At 43.7% G+C, this 22,141-nt stretch overlaps 1 protein-coding gene across 2 annotated transcripts; it reads left to right on the top strand.

Annotated features, from left to right (window-relative positions):
• The first annotated feature begins 237 nt into the window (after window positions 1-237).
• On the top strand, window positions 238-20,849 carry LOC138296856 (zinc finger protein 268-like). Of its 2 annotated transcripts, none has more exons than XM_069236339.1 (2): window positions 238-337; window positions 18,295-20,849. In XM_069236339.1, the coding sequence occupies exon 2, from the start codon at window positions 18,847-18,849 to the stop codon at window positions 20,821-20,823; it is 1,977 nt and encodes a 658-aa protein (XP_069092440.1). In that variant the 5' UTR covers window positions 238-337; window positions 18,295-18,846; the 3' UTR covers window positions 20,824-20,849. The 2 variants fall into 2 exon arrangements, with proteins under 2 accessions (XP_069092440.1, XP_069092441.1); XM_069236340.1 differs by lacking the exon at window positions 238-337 and adding an exon at window positions 355-438.
• The last annotated feature ends 1,292 nt before the right edge of the window (window positions 20,850-22,141 follow it).

Here is a 22,141-nt window from a genome sequence, read left to right as displayed (position 1 = left end):
GGTAGACGTGGTAGTTACGTTCTCCTGTGGCTCAACCAACGATAGCACGAATAATACGGACCAATCAGAGGCTACTCTGCCCCGCGTGCGCTTCTGAAGGCAAAAAAACAAAAGGGAAACTCCTCGAGACGGGCTTGTGCGGGAAGATGTGCGCATGCGCAAACATCCGAAAAACGTCTTACCGGAAACAGACCATCTTCGTATGCCCTCTGACACCGGTAGAGAATGTCAAAAGACCCGGAAGAGCTGATCCGGAAGTCAGGCGGGTAGGGACCCTCCTGTACTCCTTACATTTCTTTATTTCCCAGTGTACTGCAGCGGAGCTCGCGCGTTTCCAGTAAGTGGGCGGTTCAGCCGGTTTAAGGTTTTTTTATTTTAATCCTCGGCGTCGCAGGCCTGTTATTACAATGAGTTAAACAGGATTGCAGATCCCAGGTGGTAGGTGAACTACCTTTGAACTGAACTGTGTAGCTAGAGAAAGCTGATATTAATGAGCCTTTTTTAAAACACTATTTCACTTTCCAGTTGCACAAGTCGGGGTGTTCCTGAAAGAGTGATTAGTGAGAGTGTTTTATTGTGCACTTTACTCACAAATGCAGAAGTAACGCTTTAGGGCCATTTCCTCTTGAACGTGTCATCTTTTAAAGTGACTTGGCTATGTCGATGGCCCGTGGAGTAGGTGGCCAGAGGTAGTATTGCTCTAATGCTGCTAAACTCTTGAGTAACTAGAAGCCTGAGGGGTGAATTAAGGAGCAGTCTTGGCGTCAGGGTTCTGCTAAGGGGGGTGCCATGTTCAGGGAATGGGGTAGAGTGAAAATTTTTCTAGCTTACGTGTTAAGAATTTTCAATTCTATTAAGGACACAGAGGCGAGGATTATGCTTTCTCTTTCTTTACTGAGAAATTCACAGCAGCCAATTAAAACACATTTAAACAAAAAACAACATTTCCCAAAGTGCTCTAGTGTATAAGTCACATGCACCAATCAACCATAGTGACCTTAGTCCATAAAGTCCTTAACCTCGAACGTCATATCCTCTTTCTTTGCTTCAACCGAAAACAGTAAATTCCTTTCTCACGACCTCAAAGTCTTTAGATGATACCAACTCTCATCTAGGAAGGAAGAAACCAATGAAGGAGACCAGACTGAACATCAAGTCGGTTTTCCAAGAACGTAGACATCTGGATGGAAAGAACTTCAGGAATTCTTCTGATCCGTTCCTAAGAAATAATAATAAAAAACCAGCCGGTAATATTTTCAAACTAATGGTAAAAACCATTTTAAAATCTTTCACATCTTAATACACTCTATAAACGTGGGAGGGTAACAATGAATTAAGATTTTCAAGAGTAATAAAATTATTAATATTCATAAAAGGGTGGGATAATCCTCGCCTCCGTGTCCTTAATAGAATTGAAAATTCTTAACGCGTAAGCTAGAAAATTTTTCATTCTATATCAGGACCGGAGGCTCGGATTATGCTAGTTCAAAGCTGACCCATAACCACAGAGGCCACATCCAAAACGGGTTTAAAATAAAACTTACGAAAAGTGCTTCCAGACGACCAGTCTGCAGATTTCATAATATCCGTTAAACTGGAACCTAACGTAAAAGGCTTAGATGCCATTGCTCCTCTTACTGAATGAGCTCCAAAATGGCTAGTATCAATGCCTGCTTCGTTCATAAGCCATCTTAACCATCTCGCCAGAGTGGCCGAAGCAACAGGTTTAAAAGGTTTCTGAAGTGCAATTAATACTTGCCCATTCATGTCCTGTCTATGTTCTTCTGTAGATATTTCATAATCTTTAAGACATTGTACCACACATAATTTTGAATTATCTGGAAAACAAGGGTACGTTACTGACCTGCAATTGTTCTTGGTTCTTCTGGAGATAACAAAGGTTACTCCCTCCGGAGAATAAAGTCTCCCCGATAGATCTAGGGCTCTCACATCTGAGACTCTCTTGCATGAGACTAAACATAGCAACATAGTTAATTTAGCTGACAATTGTTTCCGAGACAAGTATTTGTTACTGGGCCAAGAATCCAGAAATCTCAACACAATATTCACATCCCAAAGTACAGAGTACTTAGGCTGAGGAGGATTCGAAAATCTGATACCCCTCAACAGTTTACATACTAGCGGATGTTCACCTACCTGTTTGCCATCAATAGGTGGATGTCCTGAAGAAATTGCCGATCTAAAATTATTGATTGTCCTGTAAGCCAAACCTGAAGAGGCTAACTCAGCCAGGAAATTAATAATCATATCAATACCTGACCCCATGGGATTAAGGTCTCTTCCATTGCACCAACTAACCCATTTACGCCATGCCGAAGCATATCTCTTGTGGGTACTCTTTGCCCATGCTCGCTTGATAAAACCTTCAGCCTGTTGTGAAATTCCCGGGGCTTTCCATCTTGCCCTGAAACCCTCCAAGCCATCAGAGTTCGAGTCCCCGAGACAATTAAGGGATGTTGATGGCCCTCCGGACTGAGTAAGAGGTCCCGACGAGGAGGAATGAGTAGTGGAGGAGCACATGCTAATTGAAGGGCAATAGGGAACCACGGCTGAGACCTCCACAACGGGGTTACTAAAATCAATTCTACCTTCTGTCTCCTCACTTGAGCCAAGACTCTGGGTATCAATAGGAATGGAGGGAATGCATAGCACTGGAACGAATTCCAATTCTGTAGAAAAGCATCCGTTGCCGAGGCTTGAGGGCCCGGCCTCCAACTGAAAATATTTGGAACCTGGTTGTTGAGGCGAGACGCAAACAGGTCTATCTCGCAGAAACCCCAAGTCTGGACAATCTGTTGAAATATCTTTGGATCCAGCTTCCAATCGCTGGGATCCGTCAGATGTCTGGAGTTCCAGTCTGATACTAAGTTCTGATCTCCCGGGAGATACTCCGCCAACACCACTAGTCTGTGTCTCAGGCAATAATGCCAAAATTCTTTGGCTATCTCCGCCAGAATTCTGGATCGCGTTCCCCCCAGTTTGTTCACATACCGTACTGCTAAAATATTGTCCATTCTCAGAAGAATGCAACAATCTGTCCTGATCGGGGAATCGCTGGAGGGCACGATAGTGTAAGGGGGCAGGAAATATTGCTTGAATGGAGGAGGCTAATAGTCCCACCAATCGAGCAATGCTCCTTAGAGAAATATTCGGCCTGAGTAATGCCGCTCTCAATTCTTTTTTAATATTGCAAATTTTTGCAGCTGGAAGTATCAAGAGGGAGAGAATGGAATCTATCCTGAAACCCAAGAATTCTATCGTTTGGGATGGTTTCAACAATGACTTCTGCACATTGATAAGGAAAACTAATTCCTGTAGTAAAGTGATTGTCCAATTCAGATGTGTCAGCAACGTCGTTGCATCCTGCGCCATCAGTAAGATGTCGTCCAGGTATATGATAAGACGAACCCCCTTGGTTCTCAGCCATTCCACTACTGGTCTCAAGAGATTTGTGAAGCACCAAGGGGCCGAGGATAGGCCGAATGGGAGAGCCGTGAATTCTAGGCAATACCCCTTCCACTGGAACTGAAGATACTTCCTGTGGGGGACAAAAATCGGGATTGAGAGGTATGCATCCTTCAGATCTAAGTGAACCATCCAATCCCCTTCTAGAAGGATGTCTCGCAACATGTGGATCCCTTCCATCTTGAAGTGTCTATAAACAATCCAAGAATTGAAGTCCTTCAGATTTAATACTAGCCGATGACCACCTCCTTTTTTGTCTACCACAAAAATAGGATTGCAAAAACCGGTAGGGTGTGGGGTTGAAAATGTTACCGCACCTTTGTCTAACAACGCTTGTACCTCTATATCTATAAAATTCTGATTTGATTGGGAAAAACACATGTTTATCGCAGGGGCATGCTGAAACGGAGTGTTGAGGAACTCCAGGTGAAATCCCGACACTGTCTGAATAACCCAAGGATCTCCTGAAATCTCCCTCCATTTGTACAAACAGACTGACTCTTCCCCCTAGAATGACTTGTGAATGTAGAATAATTTTTACCGGTAAAGGAGGCGTCTTGTATAGCTCCTTGCTGGCTCCTACGGTACCCTCTGCGGAACCTGGGTCTTCCTCCACGGGGCCGTGAGGGATAGAACGTGGTGTCTGCTTGATCTCCAGACCAGTTACCTCTACCCCTCGGGTAGTAATTTTGGGGACTGACAAAGCCACCTCGGCCGGGCATTCGCCCGCCATAACGCCCAGCCCTGATAAAAAGGCCCCTTCTAAAAACTTTTTTAAGGGACAGTTGGGCCTTGTACAATGTCAAAAAAGTAGAGCAAAATTTGGCCAATTCTTTAATGAAGGATGAGCCGAAGAGGAGACCTTCAGCTGCTGGTCCCGCTTCGGAGGCAGCCAAGTCTACTAGTTTAGGGTCCATCTGCATCAGTATGGATTTCCTGCGCTCAGTGGAAATAGCACCATTTGTGATGCCTAAAAGGCATACTGCTCTCTGGGCCCATCCCAATAAAACATCAGTGTTCACTGGGGTGTTTGATTCCTTGGAAGTGGTAGCCAAATCTAAGATTTTTGTTAATGGGCCTGCCATGTCTAATAATTTGTCTTGGCAGAGGCGCCAGGATCTGTTGAGACCCTTCTTAGGATCTTTCGCGTACTTCTTCATGAAGGTAATCATAGTGGGGTCAATCTCGGGAGTTTCCGCTACATTATTATCTAGCTCAGGCCTGGGGCATTCTGCCTTGAGTCTGGAACGCACCTCTTTATCAAAACTCTTCCTTAAGTTCGCGTGAACATAGAGAGCTACCTCAGGAGTTGGACGCCAACTCGACTATCTAGGGTGTATAATCTCTGAAGGATTAAAATCTGAAATTTGAGGCGTAGTGGAAGTAGTTTTCGATTTTTTTACTAAGGTTAGGGGTGGTAATGTCGTCTGAATCATCGGAGTCTTCCGAAGAAGAGGAATTACGATGGGAGCTGTAATTATGCTCTGCGCTTCCTGCGTAACTTGTCAAACATGTCAGCATGTAACTCTCCAACAGGGTCCTCCTGTGAAATGTTCTTAGATTTTGACTTGGATTTTGTAGGGACAGGTGTAGCAGTGTCCTCAGAGGAAGGGGTGGGGTCCCCGGTCATCCAGCCCTGCGTTTGGGCATACTCTAATAATTGACCTGAGAAGGGGCCCAAAGCTCTTGCTAGAGCATCATTCACCGACTGTTGCACCCTGGAATCTAGTGCCTCAACCAGATTTAACTCCAGTTGGTTGTCGGTATCATCAGGGTAGAACCCTGCATCCTGGTCGCTCCATTGAGCCATAATAATAATATATAGGACCAGATGACAAGAATAATAAAGGAGTGAGTGGATAAACCTCAGCAGGCGAATTAGCAGAACAAAATAAATATATATATACCTAAAAACCACAACCAGTGAAAATAAGTATATATATATCAATGAAAAAACAACTGTGCTTGAGGAGGAAGGTGCCTGCATCAATAAAAGGTATTTCCCCTAGGCCAAGCCTTCTTTTAAATTTTACAACCCAGTGGAATCTTTTCTTAACTGGGCGTCAGGGAGGAGGTGAGTTAATGATTCCAGGCAAGCCCCGATGCCTCTTGCGCTGTCCAGAAACGAACCGATCTCATAAAATGGCAAAGGGAAATGAGATCGGCTCATAATGGGCGTGCACGCTTGGCAACACCGGTTGCCTGTGAAAACAGACTGCCGCAGGGCGTGCAGTCCTCTCCCGAGGTCCCTCCACGAGGGAAAATCCATATAAATATTAACTCGGCAGGGAAACCGAGCTGTAGCGTCTAACGGGCTCCAAATGAAAAAATCAATAACAGGAGAGTTCCCTCAACACGGGAAAATCAATAAAAGGGATTAACTCGGCAGGAGGCCGAAATGTACAGAGTAAAGCCAGTGCTTTAGAAAAAATCAATAAAAAGGCAATTAACTCGGCTGGAAGCCGAAGAATAAAGATTAAAAAGCTTGTAAAAGGCACGCAGACTCACGGCGCCTGTTACATTTAAGAAATTCAACTTCAATACACCAGTAAAATAGACATAAGATTTAGATAAAGTGAAAAGTTACTTATCTGCTGCGAAGCAGCAAAGAAAGAGGATATGACGTTCGAGGTTAAGGATTTTATGGACTAAGGTCACTATGGTTGATTGGTGCATGTGACTTATACACTAGAGCACTTTGGGAAATGTTGTTTTTTGTTTAAATGTGTTTTAATTGGCTGCTGTGAATTTCTCAGTAAAGAAAGAGAAAGCATAATCCGAGCCTCCGGTCCTGATATAGAATTGGGGGTCACTGAACTGATTAACGAAGGCGTCGGTCCAGCAAGCGTTGCTTGTGTTTTGGATGGGCTGCGTTCTGGGACATGGGGCGTCACAGGACGGATGTCACGTACGCACACTTTGTGCCCTCGTTGCCACATAACTCTTTCTTCACAATAACAAACACAATTGTTGGGGGAAAACACGCATTAAAACTCGAGTTAATACCCCACGTACCATACGGTATAACCAAGCAGAACTACTGACACAAGGTGAGATCACATTCATTACTATATTACAAAATCCTGATCTCTGATTGGAGTACGATGTTCTCTGTGTACTTTACCACGTACCACATTCTCTTCCCTTTTTCATTGTTCCTCTTCCAAGTCCTGAACCTGGATTACTCGTACTCTGTTAAACACCCAGCATAACTCTAAACGTTGCGTCCATATCCGGTCATTTCCCGGTCGTTCATTTACTTAAAGATACTACATCCCTGCTTATCCAATTCCATCTCTTGCTTCCGTCACTCCTCTTAAAATATAAAGCAACTCTGCTCTCATTCCACTCCCTTAGCTCCCAGTTGAGAGGCATTTACTCTTAACAAGTACATTTCTCTTATTGGCTTGTGGCCTATTTATTTTTTATTTTTGTTGTTGTTGCAAAGCTGCAGTTCGCTTCGCAAGACACCATCATCATCATCTAGGTTCTCTGGGTAATTAGCGTAGTTCATTTCAGTATGGACATCGACAAAATTAGATACATTGACGATGGGGGTATCCCTGATTATTTTTGATTAGCTGTTTTTTTTTTAGGCCACATGTCAATATAAAAGACTTCTGATGATTGACTTTCAGATTAAGGTTTCTCATAAAATCATTAAATACATCTAACAGGGCCTGTAAACCATTGGCTGTACGAGCAATAAGAACCACATCATCCACAAAGCCCGATTTTTAGGAACGTTCTTGATGTGTAAGGCTAGAGCCAAGTCTAGGGTATTGATATAAAAATGAAAAAGGTGCCAAAATGCAACCCAACCTCACCCCTCTTGAAGCCTGTAAAGATTGAGTGCAATCACAATTTTGGATATAGCACACATTCATGGTAGTATCCCAATAAAGGCACTTGAAGATATAATAAAGGAGGGTTTATTCCTGCTCAGTCCAACAACTCCTCAGTTTTCCCCATCAACCAGGTCAAAAAGCACAGGAGAGGTCCATAAATGCCATGTGTATCAATCATTCGTAAAGCACACTACTCACCCGTTAGGGTCTCGAGGCGCTGAACGGGGGGACTGCTACTTCTCAAAGCCAGGTTTTGAGGCGTTTCCTGAAGGTCAGGAGGTCCTGGGTCTGTCGTAGGTGAACCGGGAGGGAGTTCCACGTCTTGGCGGCGAGGTGGGAAAAGGATCTGCCGCCGGCTGTGGTCCGACGGAAGCGAGGGACGGTGGCGGATCGTAGCTGGCGGGTGGGAGCGTGGAAGGTATGTTGAAGATGAGGCATGCAGAGGTGTTCTGTATGCGTTGCAGTCTCTTCTGGAGCTTGGCAGTTGAACCTGCGTAGAGCGCGTTGCCGTAGTCCAGTCTGCTGCTGACCAGGGCGTGGGTGACCGTCTTTCTAGTTTCGGTGGGGATCCATCTGAAGATCTTGCGGAGCATGCTGAGGGTGTTGAAACAGGTGGGTGAGACAGCGTTTACTTGCTGGGTCATGGTGAGAGATGAGTCAAGGATGAAACCTAGGTTGCGTGCATGGGTGGTGGGTGTTGGTGCGGGTCCTAGGATGGCTGGCCCCCAGGAGTCATCCCATGCGGAGTGGTTGGAGCCGAGGATGAGGATCTCGGTCTTGCCGGAGTTCAGTTTGAGGCGGCTCATCTTCATTCAGTTGGCGATGGCATGCAGACCGTCGAGGAGGCTAGTCTTAGCGGAGGCAGGGTCCTTGGTAAGGGTGAGGATCAGCTGGGTGTCGTCTGTGTAGGAGATGATGTTGAGGCTGTGGGATCTGACGATGATGGCGAGCGGAGCCATGTAGATGTTGAACAGAGTTGGTCTGAGAGAGGATCCTTGGGGAACGCCGTAGATGGCTGTGGTGACTTCAGACAGGAACGGAGGGAGGCGGACTCTCTGGGTTCTGCCAGAGAGGAAGGACGTAAGCCAGTCCAGGGCCTTTTGGCAGATCCCAGCGGCGTGTGCGCAGGGTGTGGTGACAGAGACGGTGTCGAAGGCTGCCGAGAGATCTAGGAGGATGAGGGCAGCGGTTTCGCCTTTGTCGAGCATAGCCATGATGTTGTCAGTTGCGGCGATGTGTGCGGTCTCAGTGCTGTGGTTCCTATGGAATCCAGATTGGGAGATGTCTATTGTGTTGTTGTCCTCCAAGAAGCTGGTCGGTTGACCGTTGATGATCTTCTCGATGACCTTCGCAGAGAAGGGGAGGAGGGAGCTGGGCCGGTAGTTCTTGAGGTCTCTGGGGTCTGCTTTGGGCTTCTTTAGCAGGGCATTGACTTTGGCGTGTTTCTACATATCCGGGAAGGTTGAGGTCTCGAGGGAGCTGTTGATGACCGCTCGGAGCTGGGGAGCAATGATTTCGTTGGCCTTGTTGAGGACGTGATGGGGGCAGGGGGTCTGTAGGGGAGCCTGAGTGGATGGAGCTCATGGTTTTGCTGGTTTCTTCTTCGTTGGTGGGGATCCAGGAGTTTAGTGCGTCGGTGCGTCAGGGTGCTTTGGTGTTGGTTGTGTCAGTGGTGATGGTGGGAGATGCCGATGTGAAACTTTCGTGTATGTCGACGATCTTGCAGTGTAAGTAGTTGGAGAGGGAGTTGCAGAGGTCTTGGGAGTGAGGGGGGGGTCGGTGGCGCAGAATTTGGGTTTGGTGAGTTCTTTAATGGTGAGTTTTTTTAATGATGGCAAAAAGATCCTTGCTGTTGTGCGCGTTGTTGTCTATGCGTTCTTTGTAGAAGGATCGTTTGGTGGTCCGGATTAGGTGGTGATGTTTGCGCATGGCTGATTTGAGGGCGGAGATGTTGCTCATTGAAGATTCTTGGCGATAGGCTTTCTCAAATTTCTGGCATTCTCGTTTGGTAGATTAAAGTTCTGCGGTGAACCTGGGGGCTGTCTTGTTGGTGCGGGTGTTGTTGTTTTTTTTGAGTGGGGCGAGGGAGTCGGCGCATGTTTCTAGCCATCGAGTGAGGTTGAGAGCGGCAGTGTTTGGGTCGTTGGTACCTGGAGGTGGAACTTGTGCGAGGTTAGAGATCAGTAGTTCTTTGGAGATCTTGTTCCACCTGCGGTAGAAGATCGGATGTTGTTGGTTGTGGGCTTCAGGAAGGAAAAGTGGACGCAGTGGTGGTCAGTCCAGTGGAGTTCGGTGGTGTGAGTGAAGGTGATGTGGTTGCTGGAGGAAAAAATGGCATCTAGCGTGTGACCGGCTGAGTGGGTGGGTGAGGTGACTAGTTGCTTGAGGCCGAGGTTTGCGAGGTCTATGGCACCCTTCCTGGCTTTGACATATTTCCTTAATATTAAAGATAGGTTTAGCGCTTGTTCAATGGTGCTTAGCCCTGGCCAAAACCCACGTCACTATCATTGACTCCCTCCAAAAGTCAGTAGGACCCCACCCCTGTTATAAATGCTTACATTAATTTGGGGCGTCCAAGAGGTGGGATTGTGCCTAAACAAGTCAATAGGGACCCCATGGGGCCTGGCGCCTTCCCAGCTGGAGAACTCACCAGTGGCACATGGAATGCACAATAAAAGACTCCACACAGGACATAAAAAATGTTTATTATATTGTAACATATACCATAGATCCAAATAACATGAATCATAAATACTTTGCGGATTAGGCATTAATCATAATTAAGTTGCATATTACACTGAGATCATAAACACTTTGATGATACACATTGTCCTGAACAAGACAGGGTAACAGCAGCCTATACCAGTAAATACTTATGCAAATGGGGCTGGCTTAAGAAAAGGCATATAGGTAGCCAAACAACGCGGACCATCTAATCGGCATAGGAGTGGGTATGGCGGGAACACCTAGATTACATATCCAGTACAGTCAATGCATAAATCTATGGTAGATAGCCTTAGAGTGCCAAAACACTTATACTCTCCACAGCTCATATTGTTCCTCCAAACTACAAGCTCCTCTGGATGGGGACCACATCTCCCAAACCTGGGGACCCCGGAGTCTTTCGTGGCCAGCTTGTCGTGTCCCATTTGCAGAAGTGTAGAGCCTGTAGGAACCTTGCCCGGCTACTGCAAATGTGCAGGGCAGCTGTCGGAACACCGGGTGTCCACGATGAGGAGCGGGTCAAAGGTCTGAACGCCCACTCTGTTCTTGCAAGAAGGGGAGGTGCCCCCTGGTGCAATTGAGGTACCCGCAGGTCAGCATGGAAAGACTACACTTCCCTAATCCCCTACAGTGCCTTTCTGCTTTCAGGGGAGATCTTGGTGCCGCTCTCATAGCGGCAGGGCCCTGCTAGAGGGGGTTCTTGATGGCCGAGCACCAACACTTCACAGCCCAAAGGGGGAAGGTGGAGCTGGGACTGCACAGGCATGTGAGCTGCGGGTTTTATCATCCGAGCCTTCTTATCTTACTGTGTTCTCTGACAAAGTAGTTGTTAGACCTGTCAGCTCTTGGTGTGGTTCCCCTATCTTTGTGGCTTATGACTGCCTGTTTTGATTCTGTGCTGAAAGTTTTTGCTGGCTTTGGGACTCTGGGCAGTTTACCACTGCTGACCAGTGCTAAAGTGCAAGTGTTCTCTGTCTAAGTTGTATTGGTAATTATATTATCAATGATTGGTACATATGATTTACTAGTAAGTCCCTAGTACAGTGCACAGTGTGGGCCCAGGGCTTGTAAATCAAATGCTACTAGTGGGCCTGCAGCACTGATTGTGTCACCCACATTAGTAGCCCTGTAAACATGTCTCAGACCTGACTCTGCAGTGTCTGCGTGGGCAATTTTAACTGCCAGTTCGACCTGGCATGTGCACCCACTTGCCAGCCCCAAACCTCCTTTTTACTACATGTAAGTCACCCCTAAGGTAGGTCCAAGGCAGCCCCATTGGCAGGGTGCAGTGTATTTAAAAGGTGTACTGGTGTGTTTTACATGTCCTGAATGTGAAATACTGTTATATTAGGTATTCACAATTGCAAGGCCTTTCCCTCCCATAAATTAACATTGGGATTGGCTTGAAATTTCTTTCAAGTGTAGTTTCCCATTGGGAACATATAGAGATGTGGAGATTGGGGTCTCTGAACTCACATTTTAAAAATACATCTTTTGGTGAAGTTTGTTTTTAAATAGTAAGTTTGAAAATGCCACTTTTAGAAAGTGGGCATTTTCTTGCTTAACCATTCTGTGCCTCTGCTTGGCTGTGGAATACACGTTTGTGCCAGGATGACAGTTGGGCTGTTTGTGAATTCTCTCTTGACAGTCACACAAAGGGAGCTGAGGTGTGCCTTGCACATCGTCATGGGTCCTCCTGGGCTACAGTGGTGGGAGGAACTCTTGCCTCTGAATAGGGCTGTGCCTGTCATTACACAAAACAGTCTCCTACCTCCTGGAGTGTGCCTGGGGCCAGGGCAGGGAAATGCAGGATCTAATGCACTACAAAGGCTTTTCTTTGAAGTTTGCCTACTTCAAAGACAGGAATGGGTATAAGCACTGGACCTCTGACCCCAGAAAGTTAGAACACTTCTGGAGTGAGGACATTAAGCCATGAAGAAGAGCTGGATGCCGTAGGAGGGACTGCAACTCTGCCAGCTGATTTGTTGTGCTGGCTTGCTGCTTCTGTCCTAGGAGTGAAAGGACTAGACTTTGATTTCTACATCCTGGTTTCCAAGGTTCTCCAAGGGCTTGAAGTGAGCTTGCCTCCTGTTAAGAAGTCTCAGGGATGTCATAGACTTCATCTGCCAGTGCCTGGACTCTTCTGCTGAGACTCCTGACTTGCCACGTGGTGCCAAATCCAGCCCCTGCCACTTGGAAGTGGAAACTGGTGCCCTGAGAAAGAAAATCCACACATCGGATCGCTGTGGCTGAAAATCCACGCATCGCTGGGCTTGCGGCAGAAGACTTGACACAGCTCCTGCCGTGCGGATGAAGAATCAATGCAGCCCCCGCCTTGTGCTGGAAGGATTGATGCAGTGCCTGTAAGACTGGTACAGCGCCTGTTCTACCACTGCTCTATCATCCCTGTGCGTCTGGATTTTCCCACCCATCATCCCTGGGAGTAATTTTCACATGAAAACCGCAGCAAGGAACCAAGGCTGCGTGACCGGAAACTGACGCATAATCTCGCCTATGGGGAGAGAACAGGCGCTTCACCTCCCCTGCCAGTAAGGAACCAACACATTGCCTCTCCTGCGAGGAGAGAATCAAGACATCACCTCTGCTGCCAGTAAGGAACCAACGCATCACCCCCCCTGCGCAGTAAGGACTGACGCATTGCTATGTTTTCCGGCGCCTCACCTCCTCTGCGGCAGTATCATCTTTGTTTTTAGTGCATCCCAGGTACTGTGTGTTTAAAAAGAGACAACCATTGATTCCCCTGGATTAAGACTCTTTGAAACTTTTTTTTAAGTAATATCTTTTCTTGTGTATTTAAAAAAAAAAAAAAAAAGCTTTTGTCTTTTGGTCTTAACTCCGATAAATATTGGCTATTTTTCTAAACTGGTGTGGAGTACTTTCGTGGTGGTTTCACTGTTACTGTGTGTGAACAAATTCTTTACACGTTGCCTCTTAGATAAGCCTGGCTGCTTGAGCGAAGCTACCAAGGGGGTGAGCACAATTTTTCTTGGGTGTGTGACTCCCTTAACATGATTAGAGTGAGGGTCCCTCCTTGGACAGGGTGTAAACTGACTGCCAACTAAAGACCCCATTTCCAACAGTAGTGCTTCGCACCAGGGCCTCTTTCTTCCTGACAGTGGTGACCCCATTTAATTTGGAACAGTCTGTCACCTTGTCCACCTCAAACGCTCCTCCACATCCCTCTAAAGAAGAGGAGTGACTCCACCGTCTGGACCCAAAAATAGTGTTGTTGTTCTACCTTAACCGCACAAGAGCTCCGGGTGGACGACTAACTTTGTGGGCTATGTAGGACCTAAGAAAGGTCAGGCATTCAGAATTTGCAAAGAAGGCCTCCTTATCGCTGACATTCTGATAAGTTGTCTACTCCTTGAAAGCCTTTTTCCTTTCCATGGGTAGTCATTGTTGGGCCTCAGAAGAGAAGAGCACACCTAAAACATCACCACTTTCTTATGAATCGCGTTATCTAGTCCTATTTCAAGAGTTCAACAGAATTCAAGACTATCAGTACCATTTGTTCAGTTCTAGCACCTTGTCGGTTTGATTTGTAGGTAGCCAGTTCTTCTTGCTACATTAATGTTCTCGTCATCCCTGGATCCCGGCAGGTCTCTCACCATCTTAAACACTGCTGTAATGAGTGGCATCTTGGCATTCAATAAAGTAACCTCTGGCTTCCTATGGGAGGATACCTCTCTGTGGATTTAGTGACTTGATTTATAAATCACACAGTGCTATTTGTGATCCCTTTACTTTTTATTTTTACTATAAATAATGCATAGTCCCTCATGGCCAATTTAAGTTGAAAGACTTTGAAGAAAAATGTGGCTTCTGAGATCTCAAAATTTGTGGGGTCAGTAGTAGCAGGCCGGGAGAGTGAAGCGGTTACTTAGAGCCTCAGAGATATTTGCCAATCTTGGATCTAGATAAGCCAGTCCTCCAACTCACCCTCACTCTTAGATTTGAGGACAGTTTCTCCTTTTCTCGTCCTCTCCTTCGCTCCTCAAGTTAACAGAGTTCATTTGCAATGCAAATCTTTTGCATAGAGTTTTTTATTCATTGGACATCAATTTGTGACTGCATGCTCCAATTCAGTGTAGAGAGATCATTGATAAATAGGGATAGTAATTGTTTATGTATGTGTTTCTTGTTGTGCAAGTCGAGTGGGAAAACAAAGCATCAAAGAGCTCCATAGACATCTACATCAGTAAAATATGTGAACCATGTCCCCTAACACAGAGGTAGAAAACTGTCTCAAGAGTCCCAAATTCAGATCAAGCTTCAAATCTGCATTTAAACATACAAAGCTTTTATCTCTCACAGCAACATAGAGATGATCCCACTGTGAAGAACCTGACCCTCACAGTCTTTGTCCTTCAGACCTGTTTGATCATCATTTTGGAATTTAAAGTTTTTGATCTCTTGAAGACTGTAAGGATAGTTGTGGATTTGCAAATTGAAATTATTCAGACAGGTATTTTAGTAGCAATGTAGGGCCCTCTAAACTACAAATAGCTTAAAATATGGCCAAATTTGGAAAGAGCGTAAATGACTGAGGGCTGTATTTTGGACTCCCATCTTACATGGTGGGGAATTTAGATGAGTAGCTAAATATTCAAACAGTCTAGAAAAAACACTGGCCTCGCCTATACAAGAGCTTTTGGCTTTGCCAATATGTTTAAACAATGTTGTACACCAGAATGGCTGCTCTTCCGCATGACTAAAAGTTAGTGGGGTAAAAAAGAGTGGCGTGGAGTGTTGTAAATGGAAGGGCGTAGAGTGAAGTACAGTGTCCGAGTTGAGTAGAGTCTCCATGGAGTGGTGTAGAGTAGTGTAGAGTGCTGTATAGCAGAGTGGCATAGAGCAGAGTAGATTGTCAGAGGAATAGTGTGTCATGGAGTAGAGTGGAGTAAAGTGGCATAGAGGGAGTTGCATAGAGCGTTGTGGAGTGGAGCAGAGTTTAATGGTGTGGAGTGGGGTAGAGGGAAGTGGTGTAAAGTACAGTGGTGCAGAGTAGATTGGCATAGAGTGCATTGGTTTTGAGTAAAGTGTTGTAGAGTGAAGTGACGTAGAGTAGCATAGTGCAGTGGCATAGAGTAGAGCGGTGCAGAGGGGAGTGGTGCAGGGTAGTGTTGAGTGGAGCATGTATGGTATGGTAGCATACTGCCCTTACAGACAACACATCTTCAATAGCAGTGACCATTACATTTGCACTTGCGTACAGTTTTACTGATTTAAAGTATACAGCACACAATGTGTGGAAATGTCATCTCCTAGTGTATTGATTTGGTCGTCAGCACAGTTCATTCACAGACATAAATTTTTTGCAGTGTGTGAGGGGAAAAAAAAACATCGTAAAGCCTTTCTCAGGCACTTCTCCAGAACCAGCATGATAGTCACATAAATCCTCTATTTGAAGTCGGAAAAAGAAAAATATACACCAAGCTCCCTGGAATACACATCCTGATATTTGACCCGTGTCTTTCAGTGCACAACAGATGTGACAAAATAAGAGTAAGGTTTAAAGGCATGTTTACAGAAAGCACGTTTGTGGAAGAATACAGTAAACCAGGTCTGGGCAGTGGGAGGGACGAACTCGAGCTGGACAGCCTAAAGCAAAGCTAGCAAATAGCCAGAAAATGTGTTACAAACCACAAGGCAAGTTGTAGGCAGCAGGTGGAATGCATTCCTGTGTCAACTTTCTGAATATCCCCGAGATGTCTTTAGCAAACCAGACCGATGTGTCTGGTAAAATGTGACCTGATGATTGACTGAACTAATGGAATTCTACGTTGGGTGTCTAAAGAACTAACCTTAGAAAGATGGTATAAATGCATGTGCTACTTTGGTAACAGAAGCTTTCAGGTGAAAATAATTGTCAAAAATTCTCCTAAGTGGTGTGCCATATATGCAGCTGCCTTGTGTGGGGTTCCCAGAGCTTCCACTAGTCAAACCCAGGAAAAGACCGGAGATAAAAGATTTCAGTCTGGCCCATATTTGAATTAACTTTAGTAGGATGACATTCAAGAATAAAGAAATCCTGTTTATCAGGAGAGTTTCATGAAGATCCAAGAATATCAGTGTCATCAGCACTTTTTTCTAAGGTCAATAATCTACCAAAAAAAAAAAAGAGTTGCAGAATGTTTAAGGTGACTAATACCAGAGCCACAGGAACAGCTGTTGGCTCTAAATAGATCTTAAATAACTCATTTGAATTGTCAGCGAAGAAGTTTAAAATACAAAACATTTTACGTTTGTGCTGCTAATTGATTTTATTTTGGGAATTCAAGAGAGGCAAATGGTATGTTCACACCTTAACAAGTTCTTTGAAATCTAAAAGGCAGTGCAACTCCTCAAGAAGAAAAACTTGTTTTAATCCGTCTTGAATTTTGTCAAGTTGGGGGGGGAAAAAAATCCCACAAGAAGAAAGGTCTGACTTTCAGTAGTTTGCTGAACGTTTTATAGAGGTGACTATGTAGATAAGGAATCCTCACAGGGATTAAAGTGCTCTTGTGAAAATGAAAATAAATATGATATTTCCCACAGAGGCCATTCTCATTTAATGTAAGCACCATTTGTGCAGGTTCTGAATGTGTCCGTCTGCTTGGTAGAATGATCTGTGCCATTAAACAATCAACTTAAATCCAGTATATTTTACTACTTCTTGTGTTTGAATGTCTTTTCAGGGATTTGTTGAGGGAGTGTTAACAACCCAGATGCTGTCAAACCATCAGGGTGTTCTCTTAACATAGTCTTTCCATTCCTGAAAGTTTGTTTATTATGATAGTTGTGATCAGGATGGAAGACCTATGTTGCACTACGGGTGTGTGTTACAGATTGTAATATTATTTTGTACCAAAATGTCCTCCCTGTCAAGGTATTCGTGCCCCAACACAGAAGGAGAATCCTGCTTTTGGTGACTCATCTAACAGGTTTTCAGGCAACAAACCTTGGCATTTGAGGGAGGTGATCTATTTGAATTGCATTTCAGTGGAGGTTATTTGCATATTTCTTGTTCATTTTGAAAATCTGATTAAAGTTTAAAATGTATATTTTTTTTTTTTGGTGTGTGAATACAGTATTGGAGGACAGCGAACTTCAAGTGTTTGCCGTATGTAGAGTTCTCACTTTAGAGGAAATTTTAAATTTGTCTAAGCCACGTATAAAAATGTATTTGGATAAACTATCAGCCTCATTACCACAGATCTTCTTGTGTATAAAGAAGCAAGCCGAGAATGTTGGCATATGTGCTCATTACTGATCATAGCAACTCGTGTACTTGCATGCGATTCTGTTTAAAGTATAGTAGTGCATGCCACCTGAAAAGGAAGCCAAAAAAGAGAATACAGAGGTATTGTTGTATCACGATATAGAGAGAGTCCTGGGTGGAGACCAGTACTGATCATTGTTTCCCTTTTTTTTGCTGTGTCAAATTTCCCTTTTCCCAAACCGAGGATGTGTATAGAAAATGTATTAAAAAAAAAAAAAAAAAAAAAAAAAAAAAAAAAGGGATGATTTGCATATTGTCGTCATGGAGTCTCTCCTAACTAGTGCATATTCATGATTTCTTTCATTCACTGCATGGGAGAGGTGGGCAAACACTGTAGACAACCAGACCTGCCAACTCACAAGGTGCCACCATGTGTCACATGATTTTGGCTGTCTTCACACTGTCACCCGGTGAAGAGGCAATATCACATGGTGGCAGGCAAGAGGAGCTGGAAACCACTGAAAAGTGTAGATTTCCAGCTTCTCTTTGAAGGCTCTAAGCAGCTGATATCCGTTAAGAGGTGTGAAAACACCCCAGGACATCGACTGCACTGCGGCAACCTTGGTGTTTGTGTTTTTTCAAAGGAGGCTGAAGGAGGTCAATGGGGGCAAGGCATGGAGGCAGACAGGCCTCAAAGGAAGTTTAGCATAAGGTCCCACCCCCTCCACAGCCGTGCCCCCTTCTCACAATTCCGATTTTTATTTTCAGGTTGGGGGGCAGCATCAGATTACTTCTATTCCTCACACAGTTAAAATGCTTTCAAGGTTTTGTTTAGCTCAGCTTTACACTCCCAACCTGTTCTATTTTTGTTTAATTCCATTAGAATTAAGTTAAGTGTGTGTATATATAAGTGTGTGTGTGTGTGTGTGTATATATATCTATATATATAAAATACTGTGTGTGTTTATGTGAATAGAATTCTAATTTTGGGTATTTTTTCCAATTTAACAGGTGCTTGACATACAAGAAATAAGGAATACGGGATTGTCTTTTGAAAATCATTTTGACATACAAACCAGGTGTGAAACAGCTGTCCAGAGCACCATCGTCGCATGCCAGCTAACTTCCCTATAAAGCAAAAAGTATTTTTGCTTACTGGAGAATCTGATTGCAACTTGATAGGAGGAAACCTTTGTGAACCTATGGAGGACAGCCCTTCAGTGTTACTGTTCTGAAAATAGGTTACAACGCAAATAGTCTTGTGCACAGGGTAAGCTTACCTGGAAGTGCAATACGGATGTACATAGGTGACCATATTACCTCTTGTTTAAACTGAACCAACAGAAGAGTTGCACTAGAGACCATAAAATCTTGTGACTTTATAATCAACCCTGATGAAAATGCCTTCTGTGTAAAGGCATTGCTAGAGCTATGTCAGAAAACGTAGTCAGGCGATATCGCCCATTGAAAAGATCACTTAAGAATGTAGGCTGTCAAATAACCTATTCGTAAGGATTTTCCACTAAGGGATAAGAAGAACCATTCATAGCAGAAACCATACAAATGTCTTTATTGTGCAAAAATTCAGTTAAAAAGATCTGTTTTGAACATAGGAAAGGGCACATGATGGATACACTTTATAGATGTACCGATTGCGATAAAGCTTTTATCACAGAGATGCTTTTAATACAACATCAGATAAAACATACTTCAGAAATTCCGAATTTATCTAATGAATGTGATACGGATTTGGAAACACAGCAACATCTAATAGTACATCAGCGATATCACACTGAAGAAAAGCCTCATAAATGTACTGAATGCCACAAGGCTTTTATCACAAAGCCGCAGTTAAGCAGACATAAAAAAACCCATACGGGGGAACGACCGTATAAATGTGGTGAATGTGATAAGGCTTTCAGAACAAAAGTACAGATCATACAACATCAGATAAGCCATACTATTGAAAGACCATATAAATGTATAGAATGCAAAAAGGCTTTCAAATCAAAAACAGTACTAGTAAAACATAGGAGCATTCACGCTGTGGAAAAGCCATACAACTGCAGCGAATGTGACAAAGCTTTTAGGACAGAGAAACAGATAACGGTACATCGGAGAACCCACAGTTTAGAACCACTATACAAATGCACTGAATGTGACAAGGGCTTCAAAGCAAAAGGAGATCTATTACGCCATCAGAGAACCCACTCTGGGGAAAAACCATATAAATGTATTGAATGTGATAAGGCTTTCAAAACAAAAGGAGATATAATACAACATCAGATATCCCATACTGAAGAAAAGCCATATCTTTGTACAGAATGTGAAAAGGCTTTCAAATCAAAAGCAGTACTAATAAGACATCAGAGCACCCACTCTGAGGAAAGGCCATACAAATGTACTGAATGTGACAAGACTTTTAGGACAAAGGAACGGATAATGCTACATCAGAGAACCCACAGCTCTGAACGACCTTATAAATGCCCTGAATGTGAAAAGACCTGCAAAGTAAAAGGAGATCTAATACGCCATCGGAGAGTCCACTCTGGGGAAAAACCATATAAATGTACTGAATGTGACAAGGCTTTCACACAAAAAGCATCACTAATGGCCCATCATATGACTCACACTGGTGAAAAACCATATAAATGTACACAATGTGACAAGGCTTTTAAAACCAAGAAAGATCTAGTGCTACATGAGAGTGTCCACTTTGAAAAAAGACCATATAAATGCACTGAATGCTCAAAGGATTTCAAAACAAAGCAATGTCTACTGCTGCATCAGAGAACACACACTGGTGAAAAACCACAGAAATGTACTGAATGTGTCAAGGCTTTCAGGACAAAAAGAGAACTAATAATCCATCAGAGAACCCACTCTGGTGATAAACCATATACATGTACTGAGTGTGACAAAGCATTCAGGACAAAAGGGGATCTTATGTTACATCAAAGCATTCATTCTGAGGAAAGACCCTACAAATGTGCAGAATGTGACAAGGCATTCAAGTTAAAACAAGTGCTAATGCTACATCAGAGAATTCACTCAGGTGAAAAACCCCATAAGTGTACGGAATGTTACAAGGCTTTTATAACAAAAGGTCACCTGATAAGACATCGTACAACCCATACTGGTGAAAGGCCATATAAATGTACTGAATGTGACAAGGCTTTCAGGACAAAACAATGGCTAAAGCTACATCAGAGAATCCACACTGGTGAAAGACCATATAAATGTACTGAATGTGAAAAAAGTTACATAAAACAAGTAAATCTAGTGGTGCATATTAGATCCCACACTGGCGAAAGGCCATATAAATGTACTGAATGCAACAAGTGTTTTATAAGAAACGGAGAACTAACACGACATCAGAGAATTCATACGGGTGAAAAACCATATAAGTGTAATAAATGTGTCAAAGCTTTCATGTCTAAAGGAGAGCTAATACGACATCAGAAAATCCACTCGGAGGAAAGACCAGATATGTACTCTACTGAATATGAGAAGACCTACAATGCCAGAGAACAGGCTTAGAATATCCAATAAATGTACTGAATGAATCATCTGTTTGCTGCTTTTGATTCAGTGGTTCACCACACTAGAAGTGCTCTACTTATAACATTGCAGGTATGAGAGAGATTGAACTCTGATGGGTAACATAAGTTCTAGAAAACCTTTTCTCCAGTTATGATGATCTTGTAGTTACTCTGATGCCTCCATGAAAGAATGTAGGGCTCCTTGCAGATCTTAGTTTTCCACTTTGTAACATAACTCTGAGACCTTTAACTGAGTAAGATTAGGTAGTGGAACCATTGATTTCAGTCCTACATAGATGACCATTAATACTGGGAGAAGTTCACATATTTTTTTCTCCAAAGAGCTTGATTGGGTGCCTGCAGAATCAGGTTTGTTCCAGTTAAATGGAGTTGATCTGGATTGATAGAACTGATAGATTGATAAGTGTAAGACTGCGGGCAGACCACCTTGTTTCGTAGTTAAACTCGGCATTTGGTGTAAAAACATCCAAATACTTGGGTGCTCAGAAGGAGATGTGATGAACCCCTGGCTAATTCACTTCTTGTCTGTTCTAATAACCTGTTTATTGACTTATAGGCATTACATAATACCACAATCAAATTAATGATAGGACTATCAAAATGTGCCAATTCAGAAAAGGTTGCCAAGGCAAAAAGTGCAAGTCCATTAAGGGACCCACTCCACCTTATTCTACCCCATACCATGCCACTCCACACCACAACACACTCTGGCACTAAACCATTGAAGTCTACTCTCCCCTACTCAACTCTGACACTCTACTCCCCCTACTCAGCTCTACAACATTCTACTCACCCACTCCACTCTTAGGGTCACCACTTGTCCGTCCGTTGTCAGTGTTTAAAGGCTTAATGGACAACATTTGTCCATAATTTTAGCCTTTCAGATAAAGGACAAATGTAATTAGGACAATTCAGTGTCCCCAGCTGGGCTGAAAGGCAGGGAGTTGCCTGTGCTCTGATCCAGAGGGAGGGTCAGACAGATAAGAAACAGGTCTTTTTGCCAGGGTGTCTCCTTCCCAAATGAAATGCAAATGTGCGCAACTGGTAAATCTGCAAATGTAAAGGGGCTTGGAAACCTTTATTTGCTTTAATCGAAGGAGTCACTTGAAGCTTTCAGATAGCAAAGATATTTTCTTTTAGAGAGGTACTATAAGGGTGTTCCAAGCTGAGCTGTGGAGTGTGTGGTTTTAATGGGCAGTTATAAAATATGTTTGCACGAGGTATAATCTGTATATTATTGAAATCAGTATTTTAGAAGGGCTTTTTTTTAATTTAACCTACATGTATTTGCGCAT

This window comes from Pleurodeles waltl, chromosome 5 (genome assembly GCF_031143425.1).
Source record: "Pleurodeles waltl isolate 20211129_DDA chromosome 5, aPleWal1.hap1.20221129, whole genome shotgun sequence".
In the NCBI taxonomy this organism is placed as follows: Eukaryota; Metazoa; Chordata; class Amphibia; order Caudata; family Salamandridae; genus Pleurodeles; species Pleurodeles waltl.
The sequence above is the reverse complement of the archived record's forward strand: the minus strand, read 5'-3'. Positions and strand labels throughout refer to the sequence as shown.

What these genes read in the sequence shown, in the direction of transcription:
- LOC138296856 (XM_069236339.1), top strand. Translation starts at nt 18,847, where the DNA reads ATGTCTTTATTGTGCAAAAATTCAGTTAAAAAGATCTGTTTTGAACAT.